Source organism: Scyliorhinus torazame, chromosome 8 (assembly GCF_047496885.1).
Source record: "Scyliorhinus torazame isolate Kashiwa2021f chromosome 8, sScyTor2.1, whole genome shotgun sequence".
NCBI lineage: Eukaryota > Metazoa > Chordata > Chondrichthyes > Carcharhiniformes > Scyliorhinidae > Scyliorhinus > Scyliorhinus torazame.
This window is the reverse complement of record NC_092714.1, coordinates 15,314,547-15,337,329: the sequence shown is the minus strand read 5'-3', so window position 1 is coordinate 15,337,329 and position 22,783 is coordinate 15,314,547. Positions and strand designations below refer to the sequence as shown.

General features: G+C 49.2%; 1 protein-coding gene across 4 annotated transcripts in view; it reads right to left on the bottom strand.

The window, feature by feature from the left end:
• The window catches only part of cxadr (CXADR Ig-like cell adhesion molecule), a 120,000-nt gene extending 104,985 nt beyond the window's left edge, over window positions 1-15,015 (bottom strand). For 3 of the 4 annotated variants that reach the window (XM_072513123.1, XM_072513121.1, XM_072513120.1), the window contains exon 1: window positions 14,873-15,015. In XM_072513123.1, coding sequence (XP_072369224.1) covers window positions 14,873-14,927 — 55 coding nt within the window. In that variant the 5' untranslated portion in view covers window positions 14,928-15,015. Of the gene's footprint in view, window positions 1-9,383; window positions 9,430-14,872 lie in introns of those variants that run through there. The other variant, XM_072513122.1, reaches the window with a different exon arrangement.
• Window positions 15,016-22,783: the final 7,768 nt, after the last annotated feature.

The following is a 22,783-nucleotide window of genomic DNA, read 5'->3' as shown; positions in this document are numbered from 1 at the left end:
ACTCTTCTAAAGCCGGTCTCCTGTTCCCCTTCGGTCGAATCCACTGGCTACTGTTCAGTGTGCAAGGGTTACCAGAGCGGTTGTATCAAGAGCGGAGCACCCACATAGTTGACCACCTTCGAGTCCTAGAAGCTCTCTCAAAGCGGCCCTGGACAACTAGACAATCTGCAACAAACCCTATCACCTACTGTGGGCAGCACAGTAGCACAGTGCTTAGCACTGTTGCTTCAAAGCGCCAGGGTCCCAGGTTCAATTCTCGGCTTGGGTCACTGTCTGTGCGGAGTCTGCACATTCTCTGCGTGGGTTTCCTCCGGGTGCTCCGGTTTCCTCCCACAAGTCCCGAAAGACATGCTGTTAAGTGAATTGTACATTGTGAATTCTCCCTCCGTGTACCCGAACAGGCGCCGGAACGTGACGACTAGGGGCTTTGCACAGTAACTTCATTGCAATGTTAATGTAAGTATACTTGTGACAATAAAGATTATATTATTATTAGACCTCCAGCACACCATGCACAATGGCGAGGAGCTCAACAAGCTGCTGTGTGAACTCAACACAGCTCAGGGCAGTGCCCTTCCCAACAACTGGGCCCTGCCACTGCCCCCCAAAAAACTGGACACCCCAGCAAGGTAAAGGACAAGATCAAAAAGAAGAAGAGCAGGACCGAGGTCCTGTGATTGGAGAGGCTGGTGCCACCTTTCTTGAGTTTTTTGCCCCCTCATTAAGTTTTCGGAGGCTTTGAGGAAGGGTTCCGCAGCGAATTCTCACACCACCCATGTGTATTTTAGACAAAACTCAGATGCTAGTTTGAGAAGCACAGAGTTACACTTGCCTTGGTGCTTGGGAATGTTTTTCACACAAGCTGCTGAAAAAGCAAGCTGATCATGCCATAATGAGCACACTGGAACCTCCATGAACAATGACTGGATATCTCCTTACATAATCAAACTGACATATTGTGAAATTAGCTACACAGGGACTGAAACGGAGGTGTAAATTAGATTGAGGAGTTCAAAGTCAAATCAGGTACACAAAGACAAACAAAGGAATGAAGGACTGGTTAGAGAAGTGTATGAGACGACAAAAAAATGTAAATATTTTAAAATTTACATTTAAAAAATCTCCAACAACAATTAAAAGCTGAAGGAATGAGCCTACACAACTGCAAGTTATTTTCAGTGCCAGTGAGGTTGACTGGCAGCAACTGTCATTGCATTGTGAGCGTCCTTCAAATCAACCATGTCTACAGCAACTTCACGACATTTCGACATTCAGATTTCGATGGTGAACCAGACTGTGAAAAAACTGACCATATCTCATGTGTTTAGGTAGTGGTTTTGAGGGAGAAGCATTGGCCAGGAGAATGTGGACAACTGCCGTGCTCTTTGGAGGCCTGTGCAGTGGTTTGAGACCCACCTGAAAGAGAAGACAGGAAGTCAATGCTTCCTCCATATTACACTGGGGTGTCAGTGCATTTTACGTTCTCGAGTCTGTGGATTTGAACTTGGAACACATGCCATTTTTTTTCTTTTGTTTTTCCAATTAAGGGGCAATTTAGCGAGGCCAATCTATCTACACTGCGCATCATTTTGGGTTGTGGGGGTGAGAACAACGCAGAAAGAATGCGCAAACTCCACACTTGGATTGGATTTGTTTATTGTCACGTGTACCGAGGTACAGTGAAAAGTATTTTTCTGCGAGCAGCTCAACAGATCATTAAGTACATGGGAAGAAAGGGGAATAAAAGAAAATACATAATAGGGCAACACAAGGTATACAATGTATAAAAGAGGTTAGTAATAATGTTAGTCTTAGAATTAAATTTTAAAAGATTAGAACGAGTATAAGTTAAGTAAAAAGTGGATCTTTTGGGGAGAGCTCACAGAGAGTTGCCTCGCTCAGGCGCCATCTTCTGTCTCTCTCGGACACGGACAGTAACCTGGGGCTGGATCGAACCTGGGTCCTTCGCACAGTGAGACAGCAGTGCTAACCACTGTCCCCACTAACTGAGTCATTTAAAGGATTGGGTTTTTGAAGACAACTTTGCATATTAGCAATTTATTTTTAAAATCATAGGACGATGGCAAGGCTGGCATTTATTGCCAATCCCTATTTGCCCATGACAAGGTGATGGTGAGCCACCATCTTGGAACTGGGAGCATGCTGTGTCCACCGGCACCCATGTGACCCTCCATGCCTGCTGGACACCACAGTGCCTTATCGGCCCCATTAATCACATTTTAGTTTGATGTTTGAAGTCTCATTTGTGATTCACTTTTTGTTGAAAGCAGTTTCCCTTTAAGGGCCCGTCTCTTTAATTTGTCCTTTGGTGGTTCATTTGATTTAGTTTACTTGGTTACTTATGTTAATAAAAATAGCAGGAACTGCCGCAGTCCATGTGGTGAAGGTACATCCATAGCGCTGTTAGGAAGGGAGTCACAGGATTTCGACCCAGTGAAATCACAGAGCCACATGATTGTTACAGTGCAGGAGGCGGCCACTTTATGGCCTAGCGTGTCTGCGTTGGCTCTCCAAACGAACATCGTGACTTGGTGCCATCCTTTTCCCTGTACCCCGGAACATGGTTTCTATTCAAATAATCATCTAATGCCCTTGTGAATGTCTCGACTGAATCTCCCTCCACCATACTTCCAGATATTGGATTCCAGACCCAAGGCACACTGTACGAAAATGTTTTTCTCACATCACGGTTGCTACTTTTGCAAATCATTTTAAATCCGTGGCCTCTCGTTCTTGATCCTTTTGAGTGGGAATTGTTCCCCCCCCCCCTCTACCCTGTCAAGCCCCCTTATGATTTTGAATATCTCTATTAAATCTCCTTGAGAGAAGAGCCGACCTCCCGACGGTGTGGGGCACGTGTCCTCTCAACTTTCTTGAACTTGGCGTGGCAGCTGCGGACTGTGTCCACTGTCCGGGGGGGAGCCGTTCCACTGGCAGGGAGGGCTTCAGCAGGGGCTGGAGGGAGGGGGGGGGGGGGAGACTGGTCTGGATGTGGCGAGGATAGTCACAGGAGGGCACTATCTGGCAGGTCGGGTCTCCCGACTGCCCCTTGTTGTACAGTGCGGCGGCCGCCGTGCTCATGCGCGGCCACTGACCCGGCAATTCTGAGTCTGTGTCTGCAGTTAAAGCCGGGGGCCTGCCCAGCACCTGTTCGGGTACACAGATAGAATTCAGAATGTCCAATTCATCTAACAGCACGTCTTTCAGATCTCGTGGGAGGAAACCGGAGCGCCCGGAAGAAACGGGGAGAACGTGCAGACTCCGCACAGACAGTGACCCAAACGGGACCAATTCCACCGGTTTCTGAGCTGCCTGACGGGGTGGTAAAACTATTTGCCTGCCGACTCCTCACTGCCAACCCCCTCGCAACCTGGAGCATACCAAACCCAGTGGCCGGAGCAGCAAGCCCAACAAAGAACAGAAAACCTTGGGGTCAACAGCACCAATATCTGGGTCTGCTAAATATCTTCTCAGAACACAAAACGTACAGACTATACAGTATCCCCTAAAGCAGCTCTGCACCATTAAAGATGAATGATTAAAAGATAATCCCTCACGATAATCCCCCTTTAATGAGACCTCATTTGTGCATCAAGCGGCTTAAAGCTGCATTCCACAGTGTCACAATAATCAATCAACTACGCCAAGTGCTTATTTTAATCTTTCCCTATCCAACAGGGATCTCTGCCTTCAAATCAGTCACCTTCCTGGGCCTTTCCATGTTTCAGTATTGTACTCGAGCCTCCTTTTACATCACTGTGCACCGCTCCGCCACCCCTCCCCATCCCCCATCCACTCCACAACCTGCTCGTAACCATAACAAAGCACTTAAAAGACAGGAGTACTGAGACAGGCAAGGCCCAGGATTACCTCATCGTAAGCACCTCTGGGGCGACAAAGAACTCAACTACATATGTGTGGGAGACACATGGGTGGGGGGGGGGCAGAATAAAGGCAATAATAACCGGAGTTATTTAACACTTTACCTTATCATTGTTTGCGATTAAAGGTGTGGTACCACCAGTAACAGTGGGAGGAACAATTAAGTGTATTGCACAAGCGTGTTGACAATGCGTGACAACAGTGACTGCGACTCAGAAGCACTTCATTAGAAGTAATGAAAGTTCTTCAAAGTTATCCCCACTCCAGTGAGTCCAATAATCATTTGGACTGAAATGTAGTATTACTTACAGGTCAAAATACCTTCTCCATTTAAAAACGGACAGCAGAATAATAGTAATCTTTTATTGTCACAAGTATGAAGTTACTGCGAAAAGCCCCGAGTCACCACATTCCGATGCCTGTTCGGGTAAGCTGGTACGGGAATTGAACCCGCGCTGCTGGCCTCGTTCTGCATTACAAACCAGCTGTCTAGCCCACGGAGCTAAACCAGCCCTCGATAAAATATACCATTGAGTTTGAATTGGCATAGAGTGAAAATTTTGCAATACAGCTGCACTATTCAACTAAAAGACACACACCTACAGTGAAAATTTTACTGAATTCCTGTTCATTATTCCTTTAGGACACTGTATACCTGATGTCTCCAATCAGGAGGTAATGATGTGCAGAACTAAAAGATAAAATTCAGAGCATGCCTTCACAACTTTATAGCTTAAAAGATTATTGCTCCTTCCACAACCTCAGGACATCTCAAATCACTTAACAACTAATAAGAGTCACTGGAATAATTTAGGAAACAAGGCAGCCAATTGACAAACAGCATAATCCCACAAACAGCAATGTGATGATGATTAGATAATGCATGTAGGTGCTTTCAGAAGTGATGTAGATTGAGGGAGAAATATTGGCCAGAACCTCACCCGAACAGGGTTGAAACTCCCCTACTCACGTGGAGGGCAGGCAGAGGCTGGGCTTCACAATGCATCTGAAATACAGTGCCTCCAACATTACCGCACTCCCCCAGTACTGTACTGGATGTCAGCCTACATTTGTGTTCCAGTCTCTGCAGTGAGGCCTGAACCTGCAACCTGCTGTCTCAGGGGCAAGATTGCTGCCATGAAGCTTGATGGACCAAATGCTCTTCCGTTGTCCTTTGTCAGTGTGGGATTACTGCAATCTCAGTGACTATCCAATCGCTTTAAAGAAAAGGAGCCAATTTTCACTGTTAAAAGTCAACATGTTCTGCTCCTTGTGACTTAAATATTTTAAATTTAATTTTTCCAATTTTATATTTAACAAAACAATAACAAGTACCAACAAAAACTTCTCTCCATCCCCTCCCCTACTCCCTCTCCCCTCCCCCGGAAGTCCCGATTTAGTTTATATGGAATACTGACCAATTCAAAAGACAGAGCGGGCTCACATCAGACACTGGAAACAGAAGCAGGTTACTCAGTCTAACTAATCCCACGCTAACGCTCACCCGTTGGGTGCCAGTTCATCATTAATAAGTCAAACCCCGAGGGATCACCAGAGCATGCATATAGCTCAAGTATCACTTTCCCCCCTTGAAACACACACACAAATTAAGTTTGTTCGAAAGCTCAAAATCCACAGCGCAGTTAAACAACAGCTACTCAATGTGGTATGTACTTTAAAATTTTGTTTAATAAAAGGCTTCTCCGACCAAGACTCAAACCATTATCACACACATGAAGTTAAAAACGGGGGTTCACTGAGAGACCCAGGGCAAGAGATGCACGGTGAAGGAAAGCGCAATGTCCCAGCACTTTGTGTAACTCCATCTTCAGAAGTGGGGGGTCAACTTTTGTATTAGTTAACGATGACAACCCCAGCTATTTCTGTTCCGCAGGGAGGTCAGCAAACTCTCTCTTTCACTTTCTCCCCCACCCACGTGACAATGTGTTGCCACAGTACTGGTTGACCACCTTCCCCCCCCGGCCCAGAGATCACATGGTTGCACGGCGTACCGAAAGAAACCTCGCTCTAAATGTTGGAAAGACCAACTTCTTCAGGAAGAGTAGCACGGACACCTCCGCCCAAACCCCCCCCCACCCTGTCTACATCAAAGGCTCCGAAGTAGAATAGTTTTAAGTTCCTGGGGTCACCAGCACCAACAGTCTGTCCTAGTCCACACACTTTGATGCAACAGTCAAGAAAGCCCAACAACTTCCTACAGAAGCTAAAGAAATCAGCATATCTGTATCGACTCTCACAAACTTCTACAGATGTGCCATAGAGAGCATCCTACCCGGCTGCATCACAGCTTAAATGGCAACTGCTCGCCCAAGATCGCAAGAAACTGCAGAGTGAGGTGAACTCAGCCTAACGCATCAAACAAGCTTGCCACTCGCACATTGATTCTGTCTACACCTCCCGCTGCTTCAGGAAGGCAGACAGCATTGTCAGAGTCCCCTCACACCCAGAACAACATAGAACATACAGTGCAGAAGGAGGCCATTCGGCCCATCGAGTCTGCACCAACCCACTTGAGCCCTCACTTCCACCCTATCCCCGTAATCCAATAACCCCTCCTAATCTTTTTGGACACTAAGGGCAATTTGACGTGGCCAATCCACCTAACCTGGACGTGTTTGGACTGTAGGTGGAAACCGGAGCATCCGGAGGAAACCCACGCAGACACAGGGAGAACGTGCAGGCTCCACACAGTGACCCAGCAGGGAATCGAACCTGGGTCCATGGCGCTGTGACGCCACAGTGCTAGCCACTTATGCTACCGTGCTTTGCCCTCTTCCAGACCCTTCCAGCAGGCAGAAATGTGAGCTGGAAAATGACCCGTTGTGGAGAACATCCGGCGGGATTCTCCGGTTTGCCGGCGCCTGGGGGATTCCCGACGGCGTGGGGCTGCCCCACAATGGGAAACCCCATTGACCGGCAGGCAGGACGGAGAATCCCACCGGCGGGTCGAGGCTGAAATGTGACGTGGCGGGACGGAGAATCCAGCCCTTCATTTTCCAACCTTTGGAGAAATTGAAATTCTAAGTTTTCACCAAATTGTATTTTATAATCTAAGGATACACAAGGAGAAAGGGATAGAAAAGCAATGGCGGCCGGGGGGGGGGGGGGGGGGGGGGGGGGGGATTTTGTTTTTGCTCTCAAACAAAAATAGAAATTGGAATACCAGTTTAAATTAAGGGAGACCAAATGCAAGTTCAGACAGTGCCCTCCCGATTGAGGGTGGAGTTTAATTGTACAGTGGGTGTTCTCTTTCTCCACAGATGATGGGGGAAATGTACACTGCAGGTAATTTTCCATACAGGCCATCAAAATCCCACTGACAGCACTGACAACGCTTGGTGTAACTTTGCAAAACTCAGGCTCGTCAAGATTGTTGTCTTATGCTTGTCGAGAATGCAGTCTCTGCATTGCAAGCATCGTTGAATGAACAAGAACAAGTAAGTGAGGGTTCCAGGAACTGCAAGTGAGCATGTGCGGGCATGGGATGATTATTCTGTTTACTGTTGGCAAACAGAATTAGTTGCTGAGTAACTGTTTCACCATTGGCAAGAACCTTTCAAATAGTTGACTATGTGAACACAAAAACTAAACACTCAAACCAGAATAAAAGCACACCAATTAAGAAGCATCACGTTAGTATCGGTGCAACATTATTTTTCTCGCTCTGAAGCCCAAACATTGTAAGCACATCCCAATTCTCATCATTGGGCAAGTCATTCCTGAAGAATGAATCATAGAATTTACAGTGCAGAAAGAGGCAATTCAGCCCATCGAGTCTGTACGGCCCCTGGAAAGAGCATCCCTAAGCCCCACCTCCACCCTATCCCGTTAACCCAATAATTTCTCTCAAAACCTGAAGCAAAATGGGCATTATCAAATCGTGCGATCAGATAGAAGTGTTCAAATTGTGATAGGATGCCACTGGGTAGATAGGATGCAGGCTGTTTCCAGTAATAGAGGAGTCACAGAGACACTTCATGATCAGTAAATCTCTTGCACTTAATCGAGAGAAACTCATTTACACAAGAGTTGGAATGTTATGGAATTAATTACCCGGCTGGGTAGTTTGAAGCAGAACTAGGCTATTGTTCAAGATTAAACTGGATAGGTGGACAAAGAAATGGGGAATATTATGGGTAAACCTGATTAAGCGTATTGTGTTTCCCTGAAGGTTAAACTCTGAAGCAACCTCTGTGGATATTTGCCAGGACTACTGCATCGGTTGGGATAGTTTTCTACTCTTTCTTCGAAGTTTATGGATCGAAGCCCCCTCACCAGCCTTTGTCATTGTAATACTGGTGGTGGTAAATGATGATACATTAATGATGTTTTTCTTCCTTTTCCATTCGTTCTGGCTATGGGCCGAGTGCTGGCAAATGGGATTAAGCAGACAGGTTGGGTGTTTTTCATACGTCGATGCAGACTCGATGGGCCGAAAGGCTTCTTCTGCAGCGCATTATTCTGTGATTCTGTTCTTGCCTGTCAAGTGCCTCCAGCTGCATTTATTGTCCATCAATATTTACCCTGAAAATCTGTTGGTGAGTTTTGTCCTTCAATAGCTCCGAAGCATCTCAATGACTTCGTCGGCCACTTTGAAGCGATCCACGTTCGCCATGTTCCCCAAAAGATGAATTTTAAAAGTCTCAGCTTTGTCTTCTGATCCCCCGTGGCCCCTCTGTCTCTCCCCCCCATCTCTGATTTCCTGGAGCCCCGAGATTTATGGACTCTTGCTCATCTCAAGTTTGGCATTGCTCTATTGCCGGCGTCATTCCTCCTCCACCAACCACCATCAGAGGCTGTGTCTTCAGCTTCACCGTCCAAAGCTCTTGGATTCCCTCCACAAGCTTCCTTTCGGTTTTAAGATGCTCATTAAAACCCAACGTGTTGGCAAGCATTGGTCATCATCTCCTTATGGTATCATAATAGTTTTATAATGTTCCTGTGAAGCATCTTAGGTTTTATGCGAAAGGCATGGTAGAAACACAAATACATATCATAACATAATCACTGCACAACCACACTAATAGTAGGGCAGCACAGTAGCACAGTGGGTAGCACTGTTGCTTCACGGCTCCAGGGTCCCAGGTTCGATTGCCGGCTTGGGTCACTATCGGCGCGGAGTCCTGCACGTTCTCCCCGTGTCTACGTGGGTTTCCTCCGGGTGCTCCAGTTTTCCTCTGACAAAACCCGAAAGATATGCTGCTTGGTAATTTGGACATTCTGAATTCTCCCTCAGTGTACCCGAACAGGCACTGCAATGTGGCGACTAGGGGCTTTTCACAATATCTGCATTGAGTGTTAATGTAAGCGCATTGCGACAATAAAGATTATTAAATTAATAGATTACAGGGAACTCATTAAAGAGGAGCAAGAAGGTTGCTTACATATTCTTTCAGCGCATTGGTTTTGGTTCAATGTTGCTGTATAATGTCGTGGCAATACAGATAGTAATTTGTTACCTGAAGCAGAAGCAGTGAGGAGATTTGGCATAATAAGGCACAATGTCGTTTTTTACTACATCATAAGAAAACCTGCCCTGCCAGTTTGCCATGTTCACAGTCACGATCACTGCCTGCAAAAGTTCAACAGAAGCCAACCTGTTATCGGACACCGTGAGCAAGGTGGTTGCGATCAAACTAGAGTAAAGCAGAAGTGCCAGACCATTCAAATACATTTAACCCGCAGAATCCTCCCTGGAGGGCATGGGGGAGGGTGAAACTATCAAAATAAATCTACCCGCTTCCACAGAGATAGGGCACTTAAAAAAATTCCAGAATACAATGCAAGACTGTTTTACTGTAGAATAGAAAAATCATTTAACAGCAGTTTACTGAAGGGTCGAAAATGGTTCTTTATGTTCTGTAAATATTTGCCAATCTCGATTAACCATTAACCACAAAATTATTTTTATAATCTGATTTTAATCAATCAGGTAACAAGGAGCCCTTGCTGCCATTCCTCAGTCTGGAGGTTCCATCGACCCCGCACATGTGCCACATTGATTTGAAATGGTTCGAGTGTATCAAAGATATATATTTTTGTAAACTCATCTTTGTACTTTTCATGAATATGCTTAAGCCATTGACCTGGAAATGAAGAGTGCGGCATGTAAAATCGTCGTGGCTACAGAGAAAGCGCCCACGTCACACAACTATATGGGAGGAAAATTAGAGCAACTTTACAACTGAGATTAATTAATTCTGACTTGACACAAGTCCAACAGTGGAACACATGTGAAGTTATGCTTAAATGTTCGACTTAAGCACATTCAGAGTGTAGCAGTCACTGTTGTGAGGTGGGGCATGCACGAAATGCAACGGACGGACGGACGGGCGCGCGCGCACGCGCGCGCACACACACACACACACACACACACACACACACACACACACAGTCGGATTTTTTGAAAGGTTGAAGCAATGTTAGTTGATGGTTTCCTATTAACCAGAGAAACCCCCCTGCTTCTCTTACAAATGTGCCTTACATGATTTTACACACAAGCCGGCAATGGGGTGGGGTTTGGGTTGCAAGGCCTCTGTCTAATGTTTCATCTGAAAGATGGTACCTCTGACAGCACAACACTCCCTCAGAGTTACGCTCGGAACAAGAGAAACCGCTTTGTCAATGGGGGAGTTGCAATTGATGAGCCTTCGTTAGAGGTCTTTGCAGGGCTCCACACAACACATGCAATGAGCCTACATGTCCAGAGGGCACGGCATGGTACCACAGCGGTTAGCACCGTTGCTTCACAGCTCCAGGGTCCCAGGTTCAATTCCCGGCTTGATTCACTGCCTGTGCGGAGTCTGCACGTTCTCCCCGTGTCTGCGTGGATTTCCTCCGGTCGCTCCGGGTTCCTCCCACAGTCCAAAGATGTGCAGGTTAGATGGATTGACCATGCTAAATTGCACTGTAGTGGCCAAAAAGGTTAGGTGGGGTTATGGGGATAGCGTGGAGTTGTGCGCTTAAGTAGGGCGCTCTTTCCAAGGGCCGGTGCAGACTCGATGGGCCGAATGGCCTCTTTCTGCACTGTAAATTCTATTATGATTCTGATAGTTCAGGAAACATACTGACAGTGCTCATTGGAAACCAAGTGCAGTATCGGGGGTGAAGGCCAGCGTGGATTTACTTAATGTGGCATTGTGCACTGTGATCTAATTTCTTGCGCATCAGCTGTTTTCGGTCATTTACTTAGGTCATGATTCATTTGAATGTTTGCTTAGCGTCAGCATGTTAGTTGAATATGCAACTCATTCTCTGGTAGGATCAGCGAGGAGGAAGTAACAGCATACCCCACTGAACAATGAAATGCATTAATAGAAAAAATGCCTCGACCCTCAAGTACCCATTTTGTATTTAAATTAATCTCACTCTGCTTTTGTCTGCGGCTTTCACAGCGAGACAATTAACTTCAGCCCATCCCTCCACTGATAACATGCAAATTGTGCAGCTTTCGAACGCGCTCTGGCCAACCTTCAACCACTTATCAGACATCATTAAAGCAACAAGAAGAGAAATACTCAGAATCTGCGGCGAGAAACGGCAGGAGAGTGGTTTGGTTTGATGACCATTCTTAAGAATTGAAAAACATTAAGAGATGCAACGGGTTTTAGTATCGATAGAGGTAGGAGTGAGGGGAGGGTGGAAAAAAAGGGTGCGTCACAGGGTGGAAGGCAGGAGAGATTAAATGACAAAATGGATTGTGGAGAAAGGTCAAAGTAGGCAGTGGTAATGGGATAAATAAAGAAATGAAAAGATGGGTCCATAGAATCCCTGCAGTGCAGAAGGAGGCCATTTTAGCCCCTTGCATCCACATGAAGCCTCTGAAAGAGCACTCTACCTAGGCCCCTATCCCCATAACCCCAATTAACCTGCACATCCCTGGACACTGAGATGCAACAACTTTAGTATGGCCAATCCACCTAACATATACATCTTTGGACTGTGGGAGGAAACCCACGCAGAAACGGGGAGAAGGTACAAACTCAACACAGGCAATCACCCTTGGTCAGAATTGAACCCGGGTCCCTGGTGTTTTGAGGCAGCAGTGCTAACCACTGTGCCACCCCGACAACTATCAGAAAAAGAAACGCGTGTTGCGGTTATGCTCTGAAGTCACTGAAATCAATGTTGATGGTTGTAAATTTCCTAAATCGAGAGAGATGTTGTTCTTTTAGCTTCACGGGAACAATGTCAGATGCAGAGGATAGGGATGTCAAGAGTGAGAGAGGGGGGGGGGGGGCGGCATGTGGCGCAGTGGTTAGCACTGAGACTGCGGCACTGAGGACCCGGGTTCGAATCCTGGCTCCGGGTCACTGTCCGTGCGGAGTTTGCACAGTCTCCCCATGTCTTCGTTTCCCACAACCCAAAGATGTGCAGGTTAGATGGATTGGCCAAGCTAAATTGCCCCTTAACTGGACAAAAAAACAATTGGGTACTCCAAATTTTTATTTTTTTTATTTTTAAAAAGAGTGAGAGGGGGTAGCAACCAGAAACGCGGGATAACAGAGACTGAACAGATGCGTGCAGCAATGTGGTCGCCCAATCTGCGATTGATCTTCCCATTGTCGAGATCGTATCGTAAACAAGCAGCAGATATAAAGAAATCACTTACATCTGGAAGGAGAGTTTTGGGCCCTGGATGGTGACAAGGTCCATAGATGTGCAGGTCAGATGGGTTGACACCATGCTAAATTGCCCCCTCAGTGTACTTAGATGGGCAGGTTAGGTAGGGTCACGGGAATAGGGCGGGGGGAGCGGGCCAAGGTAGGGTGCTCTCTCTGAGGGTCGGTGCTGACTCGATTGGGCCAAATGGTCTCAATCTGCCCTGTAGGGGTTCGACTCAATGATTACTAAAAGTACCTAAATCAACCACAAAGCACTTTCGGGACTTTCTACGGTTGTGAAAGATGCTATTTAAATGCAAATCTTTCTCCATTCCCCAAAGAAGTGGTGTGAAACTACACACAACACCACAAGTAATACATATGCACCCCACCCCAATCCACCACTCCCAAGCAATGTCAGAATCTCACTCAAGTGGAGAGGGAAGGGGAATATTCCATATGCACAGGTTGAGAACTTTACTAGCATCTAAAGACCATACATAAAAGCCTCAGGGCTTCCATTGTAGATTACTCCACTTCAGCTCAAATAGGAGGGCTTTCAACTATCAGTTTTCAGTCTGCTGAACTAATTTCAACTCAATGTCCATGACCTTCTTCTCTCCCATCCCCCCATAAAAATCAGGTGTGCTGTTCTCAGTGTTAACAACTCTGATATATTGTGGGGGGACTGGTTTACGATGCTGAAAGAGGCCAACAGCGCAGGGTTAATTCCCGTCTGGCTGAGGTTATTCATGGAGGCTCAACCTTGTCCCTCGCCCGAGGTGTGGTGATCCTCAGGTAAAAATCACCACCAGTCAGCTCCCCCGCCCCCCCCCCCCACCCCACCCCCCCCCCACCCCCCTCAAAGGGGAAAGCAGCCGATGGTCATCTGGGATTATGGTGGCATTACTTGCTGTACTGTGGGTGTGCAGAAGTTTAAGAGGCGGCACGGTAGCACAGTGGTTAGCACTGTTGCTTCACAGCACCAGGAACCCAGGTTCAATTCCCGGCTTGGGTCACTGTCTGTGCACGTTCTCCCCATGTCTGCGTGGGCTTCCTCTGGGTTCCTCCCCCAAGTCCCGAAAGGACGTGCTTGTTAGGTGATTTGGACATTCTGAATTCTCCCTCAGTGTACCCGAACAGGCGCCGGAATGTGGCGAATAGGAGATTTTCACAGTAACTTCATTGCAGTGTTAATGGAAGCCTGCTTGCGACACTAATAAAGATGATTATTTTAAACTCACAAAGACACCTCAGAACACGATAAAAGTTATTTTGTTTTAAAAAAGATACATTTTGTCGAGATTCAAAAACACCGGTGTAAAAGGCATCTAACCACTCCGGTAAAAGGCACACTATAAATGCAAACTGAAGTTGTTGAGTACGATTCTGCTACAATGCCTTTCAGACTTTGAACCTACTAAATGATGCGAGCAATTCTGCCCACTAGCACAAAATGAGTTTCTGCTTCATTGCAAATTCACAATCCGAGTGTGTGGTGATTGAGAGCCGATTATTGTCTGGCTGAGGGTGGGGGAGGAGGGGAGGCAGGGACAATAAATCCCATTAGCCGGCCAGTCTGCTTACCATCCATATTCATCGCTGGCAGACAACAATCAGCACTGGTGGGACAACGAAAGGTTGCCATCAACTCACAACCAACTAGTCCACAATCCCCTCAATCCCCAACATTTAATTTAAAAAACACACACACAGTAACACCAAGATTCGATGCACAAGCATTGAATTGCTCTGAAACAAAAGCAGAAAGTGCTGGACAATCTCAGCAGCTCTGACAGCATCTGTGGAGAGGAAAGGGAGCGAGTCTGGGTGACTCTTTTTGTCAAAGCCTCGGAATTGTCCTTTTGAAACGCTTGTGTCAATGCAGAAAGAGCGGGGGGGGGGTTGCTTTTAGATATTCCTCCCTCCCTGTCAGAACAGATGTCCCCCTTCACCCAAATCGGTCAGCACACGATCAAGATTCGAATAAATAAAAACATTTGGTAAGGTTGGGCTGATACAGAAGTGACAGGAGTTTTTTTGGGGGGGGGCATAGAGCCCTCAAAACTAACCCAAGTGATGGGGGGGGGGGAGATCCTAATTTCACCCTCCAAATTAAAAGTTGCCATCATTTAAAAAGCCCCCGAGAAAAGTTTGAGGCGCTCTTTGTGTGACAAAAACACAAGGCAGCCAGTATGGAGGGAAGGTGGAAGGAGCGAGAGAGAGAGAAAGGATAATTGGGATACAAAGAGAGGAGGAAAGAGAGAAATAAAGCTGATCGCTCCCGGAGGATTGTCTTATTCTTTGTGAAGCTGAGTTTGGGGTTTTTATTTTAACTCTCTTACCTGCTACCAGGCTGAGGAGGATGAGTGTAGCCGGTCCGCTGCGCCCTGAGTCCATTGCTGCCACTGTATCCACTGCTCAGGTTGTTCGCAACACTCCAATCTACCTGCACCCTCGTCACTTCCGGCCTGATTACCCCTTCAACAGCACCCCCTCCCCTCCTTCTTTCCCTCTCTCCCTTTGACTGAATTGCCAGCAGTGGCTACAACAGGAAAACCTTGCTTCTCTCTGCTTATTTCTCTGATCTGCAATGCACTTGCCTGGAGTGTGAGACTGGAGGCAGATTCAGGCAAGGCACTCAAGAGGGAATTACATAGAACATACAGTGCAGAAGGAGGCCATTCGGCCCATCGTGTCCGCACCGACCCATCGAGTCCGCACCGACCCCACTTAAGCCCTCACTTCCACGTGCAGACTCCGCACAGACAGTGACCAGTAGGGAATCGAACCTGGGACCCTGGCGCTGTGAAGCCACAGTGCTATCCACTTGTGCTACCGTGCTGCCCTATTATCATAGAATTTACAATGGAGAAGGAGGCCATTCGGCCCATCGAGTCTGCACCGGCTCTTGGAAAGAGCATCCTACCCAAGGTCAACACCTCCACCCTATCCCCATAACCCAGTAACCCCACCCAACACTAAGGGCAATTTTGGACACTAAGGGCAATTTATCATAGCCAATCCACCTAACCAGCACATCTTTGGACTGTGGGAGGAAACCGGAGCACCCGGAGGAAACCCACGCACACACGGGGAGGATGTGCAGACTCCGCACAGACAGTGACCCAAGCCGGAATCGAACCTGGGACCCTCGAGCTGTGAAGCATTTGTGCTATCCACAATGCTACCGTGCTGCCCCGTGCTTATTAGTGCGGCACGGTGATGCAGTGGTTAGCACTGCTGCCTCACGGAGTTGAGGACCCGGGTTCGATCCTGGCCCCCGGGACACTGTCTGTGTGGAGTTTGCACATTCTCCCCGTGTCTGCTTGGGTCTCACCCCCACAACTCAAAGATGTACAGGTTAGGTGGATTGGCGACGCTAAATTGCCCCTAAAATGGGGAAAAAAATGATTGGGTACTCTAAATCTTTTTTTAAGGAATTGGCTTATTGACTTGTAAAAGTCAGGGGGAGGGGAGGGGAGATGTGCAGTGATGGCGGGGAGAAGGCAAGGGGATGGCCACAACAGAAACAGAAAATGCTGCGCAATCTCAGCAGGTCTTGACAGCATCTGTGGCGAAAAGACGGGTGCCAATGTTTCGAGTCGTCTGGGTGGCTCTTCGTCAAAGCCACCCAGATTTGAGACGTCGGCTCTCGTCCTTTCCCCACCCACTGCTGCCAGACTTGCTGAGATTGTCCGGCATGTTCTGTTCTTGTCTCAGATTCAGATGTCCGCAGTGATTAGCTTTTATCGCCCAGGAATGGCTCTCAAGGTGCACCGCTCAGCCGGAGCGCCAGCACAGCAATGCTGGCCGAGTGGCCTGCTGCACTGTAGCAAGTCCCACATCTGATTGAGTTCACCCACAATCCAAAGATTTGGGAGCCGCAGGTCATCAGTTCCATGCCCACAGGGGCTGGGTTCCCCCCCCCCCCCCCCCCCCCGAGAACACCAAAAACCTTTTCCAATCACACGGTAACCCCAGTCGATTAACCCCCCCGCGCCCTCCACCATTACCACCACCAGCTTGTGGGGCTGCACCTAACCCAGCCAACATTGCCAATGACCATAGGGTCCAGCGTCCAAGCCAGCATAGAGAATACCCTTCAGGAGGTCCTGGAGACAATGCAATCTATCTCCCCCCGGGTGGCGTACTTAATCTTCTCCAGGTGGAGAAATTCCAAAAGGTCAGCGAGCCAGTCTGCAGCTGTAGATGGTGCTGCCGAGCAGGTTTCTCCGGCGTGTGATTAGGGAAGCGAAAGCGAGGCCATTGGCCCCCTTCCCCATGTGTAACTCTGGCTGCTCCGATACCTTGAAGATTATCATAGAATTTTCATTCATAGATTTTACAGTGCAGAAGGAGGCCATTCGGCCCATCGAGTCTGCACCGGCTCTTGGAAAGAGCACCCAACCCAAGGTCAACACCTCCACCCTATCCCCATAACCCAGTAACCCCACCCAACACCAAGGGCAATTTTGGACGCTAAGGGCAATTTATCATGGCCAATCCACCTAACCTGCACATCTTTGGACTGTGGGAGGAAACCGGAGCACCCGGAGGAAACCCACGCACACACGGGGAGGATGTGCAGACTCCGCACAGACAGTGACCCAAGCCGGAATCAAACCTGGGACCCTGGAGCTGTGAAGCAATTGTGCTATCCACAATGCTACCGTGCTGCCCTAGATTGCCACTATTGGGCATGGCTTCACCCTCACAGCCTTGGACATTGCCTCGGAGAAGGCAATGAACCCAGCAAGCTTGGGGCAAGCCCAAAACATGTGGATGTGGTTGGCCGGGCCCCTCTGGCACCGTTTACATTTGTCCTCCACCTCCGGGATGAACCTGCTCATTCGGGTTCTGGTCAGGTGTGCTCTGTGCACCACTTTGAGCTGCATTAGTCTTAGCCTTGTGCAGGAGGAGGTGGAGTCCACCCTGCTCAATGCTTTGCTCCAGAGTCCCCATCCTACCTCTGTCCCCAGTTCGTCCTCCCATTTTTGTCTGGTATCGTCCAGTGGAGTCCGGGCTCTGTCCAGTAGCTGTCCGTATATTTTCCCACATAGTTCCCCTTCTTGTTACTTGTGCCTATCAGATCCTCTAGTAGTGTGGTTTCTGGGGCTCCGGGGTACCCTACTGCCTCTTTGCGGAGGAAGTGCTTTATTTGGAGGTGTCTCATTTCCTGTCCTTTTGCTAGCCTCCACTTCCTCGTCAGTTCGTCTAGTGTCGCCAGTCTGTGCCCTACGTAGAAGTCCCTGACGTCAATGTGCCCCCGTCCCGCCTCCATCCTTTGCAGGTGGTATCCAGTATAGCTGGGGGGAATCTGTGATTGCCGCATATGGGAGCCATGGGGGACATTTTGGTTATCCCGAAGTGTTGTCTGAGCTGGGTCCATGTTCTCAGCGTGGCCACTACCACTGGGCTCGTTGTGTATCTTGTTGAGGAGGAAGGGAGTGCTGCTGTGGCCAGGGCTCAGAGGGTCGTTCCTTTACAGGATGCCTCCTCCATTTGTACCCAATCTTTGTCGGGTTCTTGTACCCATCCCCTCACTCTTTCTACCGTTGCTGCCCAGTGGTAGTATTGTAGGTTTGGTAAGGCCAAGCCCCCTTTGACTTTCCTTCTTTGTAGTGTCTGTTTGGGAAATCTAGGGTTCTTCCCCCCCCCCCCCCCCCCCCCCCCCCCCCCCCCCCCCACACACAAACGCCATGATTAGACTGTCTACGTTTTGGAACCAGGCCTTGAGGATGAAGATCGGAATGGATCTAAACAGGAAGAGGAACCTTGGCAGTACGTTCATCTTGATCGTCTGCACTCTCCCCGCCAGAGAGAGTGGGTGTGAGCCCCACCTTTAAAGGTCTCTTCTTACTTCCTCCACCAGGCTGGTCAGGTTCCACTTGTGGATCTGTGTCCAGTCTCTGGATATCTGGATCCACAGATAGCGGAATCTGTTCTGGGCTGTTTTGAACGAGAATGAAATGAAATGAAAATCGCTTATTGTCACAAGTAGGCTTCAAATGAAGTTACTGTGAAAAGCCCCTAGTTGCCACATTCCGGCGCCTGTTCGGGGAGGCTGTTGCGGGAGAGCCCCTCCAGCTCTCTCCCTCCCCCGTTTGGGTTCACTGGGAATGCCTCGCTTTTGCCCAGGTTAGGTTTGTCGCCCTAGAAGGTTCCAAACTCTTTCAGTATTTGCAGTATTGCCTTCAGTCCCTCCTGTGCCTTCGAGACATAGAGCAGCAGGTCATCTGCATAGAGTGAGACTCTGCGCTCTCTGTCACCTCTCCGGATTCCCTTCCAGCTTTTCGCGTATCGCAGGGCTATCGCCAGCGGTTCGATCGCTAGCACGAACAAGAGTGGGGCAGGGGGCAGCTCTGTCTTGTTCCTCTCTGCAGCTGGAAGTATTCAGAGCTGGTGGTTTTAGTTCAGACACTCACTTTGGGAGCATTGTACAGGAGCCTCACCCAGGCGGTGAAACCCGCCCCTAGCCCAAACCGTTCCAGTACCTCGAGGAGGTATTTCTATTCAACTCTGTCGAAGGCCTTTTCTGCGTCTAGGGAGACGATCACCTCTGGTGTTCTCTCCCCAGAGGGGGCCATTATTACATTCAGCAGCCACCTGATGTTCGCTGTGAGCTGCCTTGCCTTGACAAAGCCCTATTGGTCCTCTGCGACCACCTCTGGTACGCAGCCCTCCAGCCTTTTGGCCAGGACATTTGCGAATATTTTCGCATCCACGTTCAGCAGTGAAATGGGTCTGTATGATCCGCATTCCGTCAGTTCTTTATCTTTTTTGGGTATCAGTAAAATTGTGGCCTGCGCTAGCGTTGGGAGTCCGCGAACATGTCCCTTAAGTGTGGGGCCAGGACTGGTGCAAATTTTTTGTAGAAGTCCGCCGGGAACCCGTCGGGTCCTGGTGCCTTCCCCGCCTGCATGGAGCTGATGCTCTCCATGATTTCTCCCAGGTCTATTGGTGCTTCCAGCTCCCCCCGTCTGTCTTCCCCCACAACTGGTAGTTCCTGTCCATCTAGGAACTGTTTCATCCCCATGCCCTCATTGGGGGGCTCGGAGGCATACAGTGCCCGGTAGAAAGTCTCAAATGCCCGATTGACCTCCTTTGGTTCTGTTGCCAGTCTGCCTCTGGTATCCTTTACCTGCATTATTTCCCTGTGGCTGCCTGCATTCTCAGCTTGTGAGCCATTAGGCGGCCAATCTTGTCTCCGTGTTCATAGAAGGTCCCCCATGTCTGGTGGAGTTGGTACACTGCTTTCCTGGTGGATAGCAGGTTAAAGTCTATTTGCAGCTTTTTTCTATCCGCCAGCAGCTCTATGGTCGGGGCCTCCGAGTATTTTCTGTCGACTTCCAGGATGGAGTCCACCAGTTGTTGCGTTGCCACCCTCTCTTCCCTATCTTTGCTTGCCTTGTAGGCTATGATCTCTCCTCTAATGACGGCCTACAGTGCCTCCCAGAACGTGGAGGGTGAGACCTCCCCGTTTTGGTTGTTACTAACGTAGTCGCCTATGGCCCGCGATGTTTTTTGACAGAAAGCCTTGTTGGCCAGGAGGTCCGTGTCCAGCCTCCACGGCCTGTCTCCAACCTCACATCCACATAGTGTGGAGCGTGGTCAGAGATAACGATCGCGGAGTACTCCGTTCCCGTGATCCCTGGAAGCATCGATTTCCCCACTGCAAAGAATTCGATACGGGTGTATACCTTGTGTACTTGTGAGAAGTATGGAAATTCCTTCTCTCCCGGGTGCAGGAACCTCCATGGGTCCACCGCCCCCATCTGCTCCATAAATGCTCCTAGTTCCCTAGCCATGCCAGTCTTTTTCCGTGCTCTGGGGTTTGATTGGTCGGTCAATGGGTCCTGTACACAGTTGAAGTCGCCCCCCCATGATCAGTCGGTGTGTGTCAATGTCGGGGATTTCTGCCATGGTCTTCTTTATGAATTCTGTGTTGTCCCAGTTGGGGGCATACACATTTACCAGTACGACTGGTGCCCCTTCCTGGACACCGCTGACCATGACGTACCGTCCCCCTTGGTCCGTAACTTTCTTGGTTTCCGTAAACCTCATCCTCTTGCTAATTAATATTGCTACCCCCCTAGCCCTCGTCCCGTAGCATGAGTGGTATGTCTGTCCCACCCAGCCCTTTCTTACCAGCCATCAGTCCTTCTCCCTCAGGTGCATCTCTTGTAGGTAGATTATGTCTGCTTTTAGGCTTCTTAGGTGGATGAAGACTCTGGCTCTTTTCACCGGGCCGTTGAGCCTCCTTACGTTCCAGGTAACAGTCCTGGTGGGGGGTTTTCGACCCCCCAGTCCTGCGGGATCACCCATACTTACCTGGTCGACGCCCCCTGCACTCCGGGGTCTCCCTTCATTAGGGGGCCATCCAAAATAGCCAGGGTCACTGCTCTCACCATGGGGTTGGGCCCCAGCGCTCCGGGGATTCTTTTTGTCCAGGGGGCACCCAACATGGCCGCCAGCTGTGTGTACGCCACGTGGCTGCGCCCCTGCACTCCAGGGTCTCCCTTCGCCCTGCAGCCCTCCCGGGTGGCTGTTTGTGGCACCGTCTTGGTTCCTCGCCCTGCTCCATGCCTGCCGAGGCCTGTGTTCGTGCTGCTTATCTACCTCACCTTCTCTTTGCTTCTCTTTTGTTCTGCGCTCTCCCCCCGACTCCTCTCCCCCGCCCCCACTTAGTCCCTGTTCCTCTGTCCTCCCCCCTGTGTTCTTCCCCCCCTTCTGCCCTGCCCCCCCCTTCTCTTTGTGCCAGGCACTCCCACTCCCCTGAGAGGCGCGCCGCGGCCCTCCTTTCTTCCTGCCCTCCGGTGTTAGCCCTCCTCGCTAGCACGGTGGCCCCCCCTCCCAGTACTTGCCCTGCTCCGCGGAGTCCTGTTTTACCTTCCTTTTGCTCGCCCTTCTGTCCGCCTTTCTCACCTCATTCACCTTGCTTCGCTCCCCCCCCATTGCATTGAGAGATGGAACGAGCCCCGAGTTAGCACAGTCCCGCTCAGTACACCAAACACGTGCGTACAGTTCGTGATTGGTATTGTCTCTGTTTGTGGTCTGCCCGCTGCTCTTTGTTCCGATTCTTCCTTTCTTTTCCATCCCCGTCGCTTTCATGATGGCCGTTGCGGCTGTCCCTCCCCCAGCTTGTTCGCTCTAACTATCTCCTCCACTGCCGCTGGGGTGTTAAAAAACAGCTCCTTCCCCTCAAATGTTACCCAGAGTTTGGCTGGGAATAACATCCTAAATTTCACATTACGTTTGTAGAGTGCTGATTTGGCCCTGTTGAATTCAGCCCTTCTTTTGGCCAGGTCCGCCCCAATGCACCCTTATGATCTTCCCTTCCCACGTGCTCGATTTCGTCTTCCAGGCCCACTTTAGGATTTTTTCCCTGTCTTGGAACCTGTGCAACTTCACGATAATCGCTCTGGGCTGCGCTTTGGGCCTGGGTCGGAGCTACCTGTGCACCTTGTCGATTTCTGGAGGGTTTGGAAATTTCTCCCTTCCCACTAGCTTGCCCAGCATTTGGGTGAAGTAGCAGGTTGGGCCTTTGCCCTCCATCCCCTCTGGCAGACCCACATTCTGCCGACCTATTTTCCTGTTCCTCCACTTTCCAACTTAGGCTCCCCTGGGTCGTTACCAGCTTTTTCACCTCAGTTTCCTGAGTTACCATCCTGTCGCTCTGGTCCAAGACAGCCCTCTCCAACTCCTGAATTGTTTTCTCCTGCACCTCCACCTTCTTTTCCAGGTGATCGATGGTTCGCTACATTTTGTTCGTTGTCTCCGCCAGCATCTCCTTCATCATTGTGTGGAGCTCCGTCCTGAGTGCCTCCCTCATGGTATTTATCTCTGTTTTTATCTCCTCCGCAAACACGGGGAGAATGTGCAAATTCCACACAGACAGTGACCCAGAGCCGGGATCGAACCTGGGACCTCGGCGCCGTGAGGCAGCAGGGCTAACCCACTGCGCCACCGTGCTGCCCTCTATTTGTCATTACTAATGCCAAATAAACTTTCAGGGTCTTCTTCTTCTGACTCATCAGCCTTGGTTCCATTTGCCCGTGATGTCACGTGAAATTACAGAGCGGGGTGGATTTGAAAATAAGGATGTGAATTTAAAATCAGGACATTGTTTGGCCCAGAGCAAATCTAGGTCAGCGAGCGCAGAGGTTGATAGATGAGTTATGTATGGTAGTTAATGTTCTTTGTGCTGTTATTACTCAGGATGGATATCGTATTGTGCACAAAGACCACAAAAG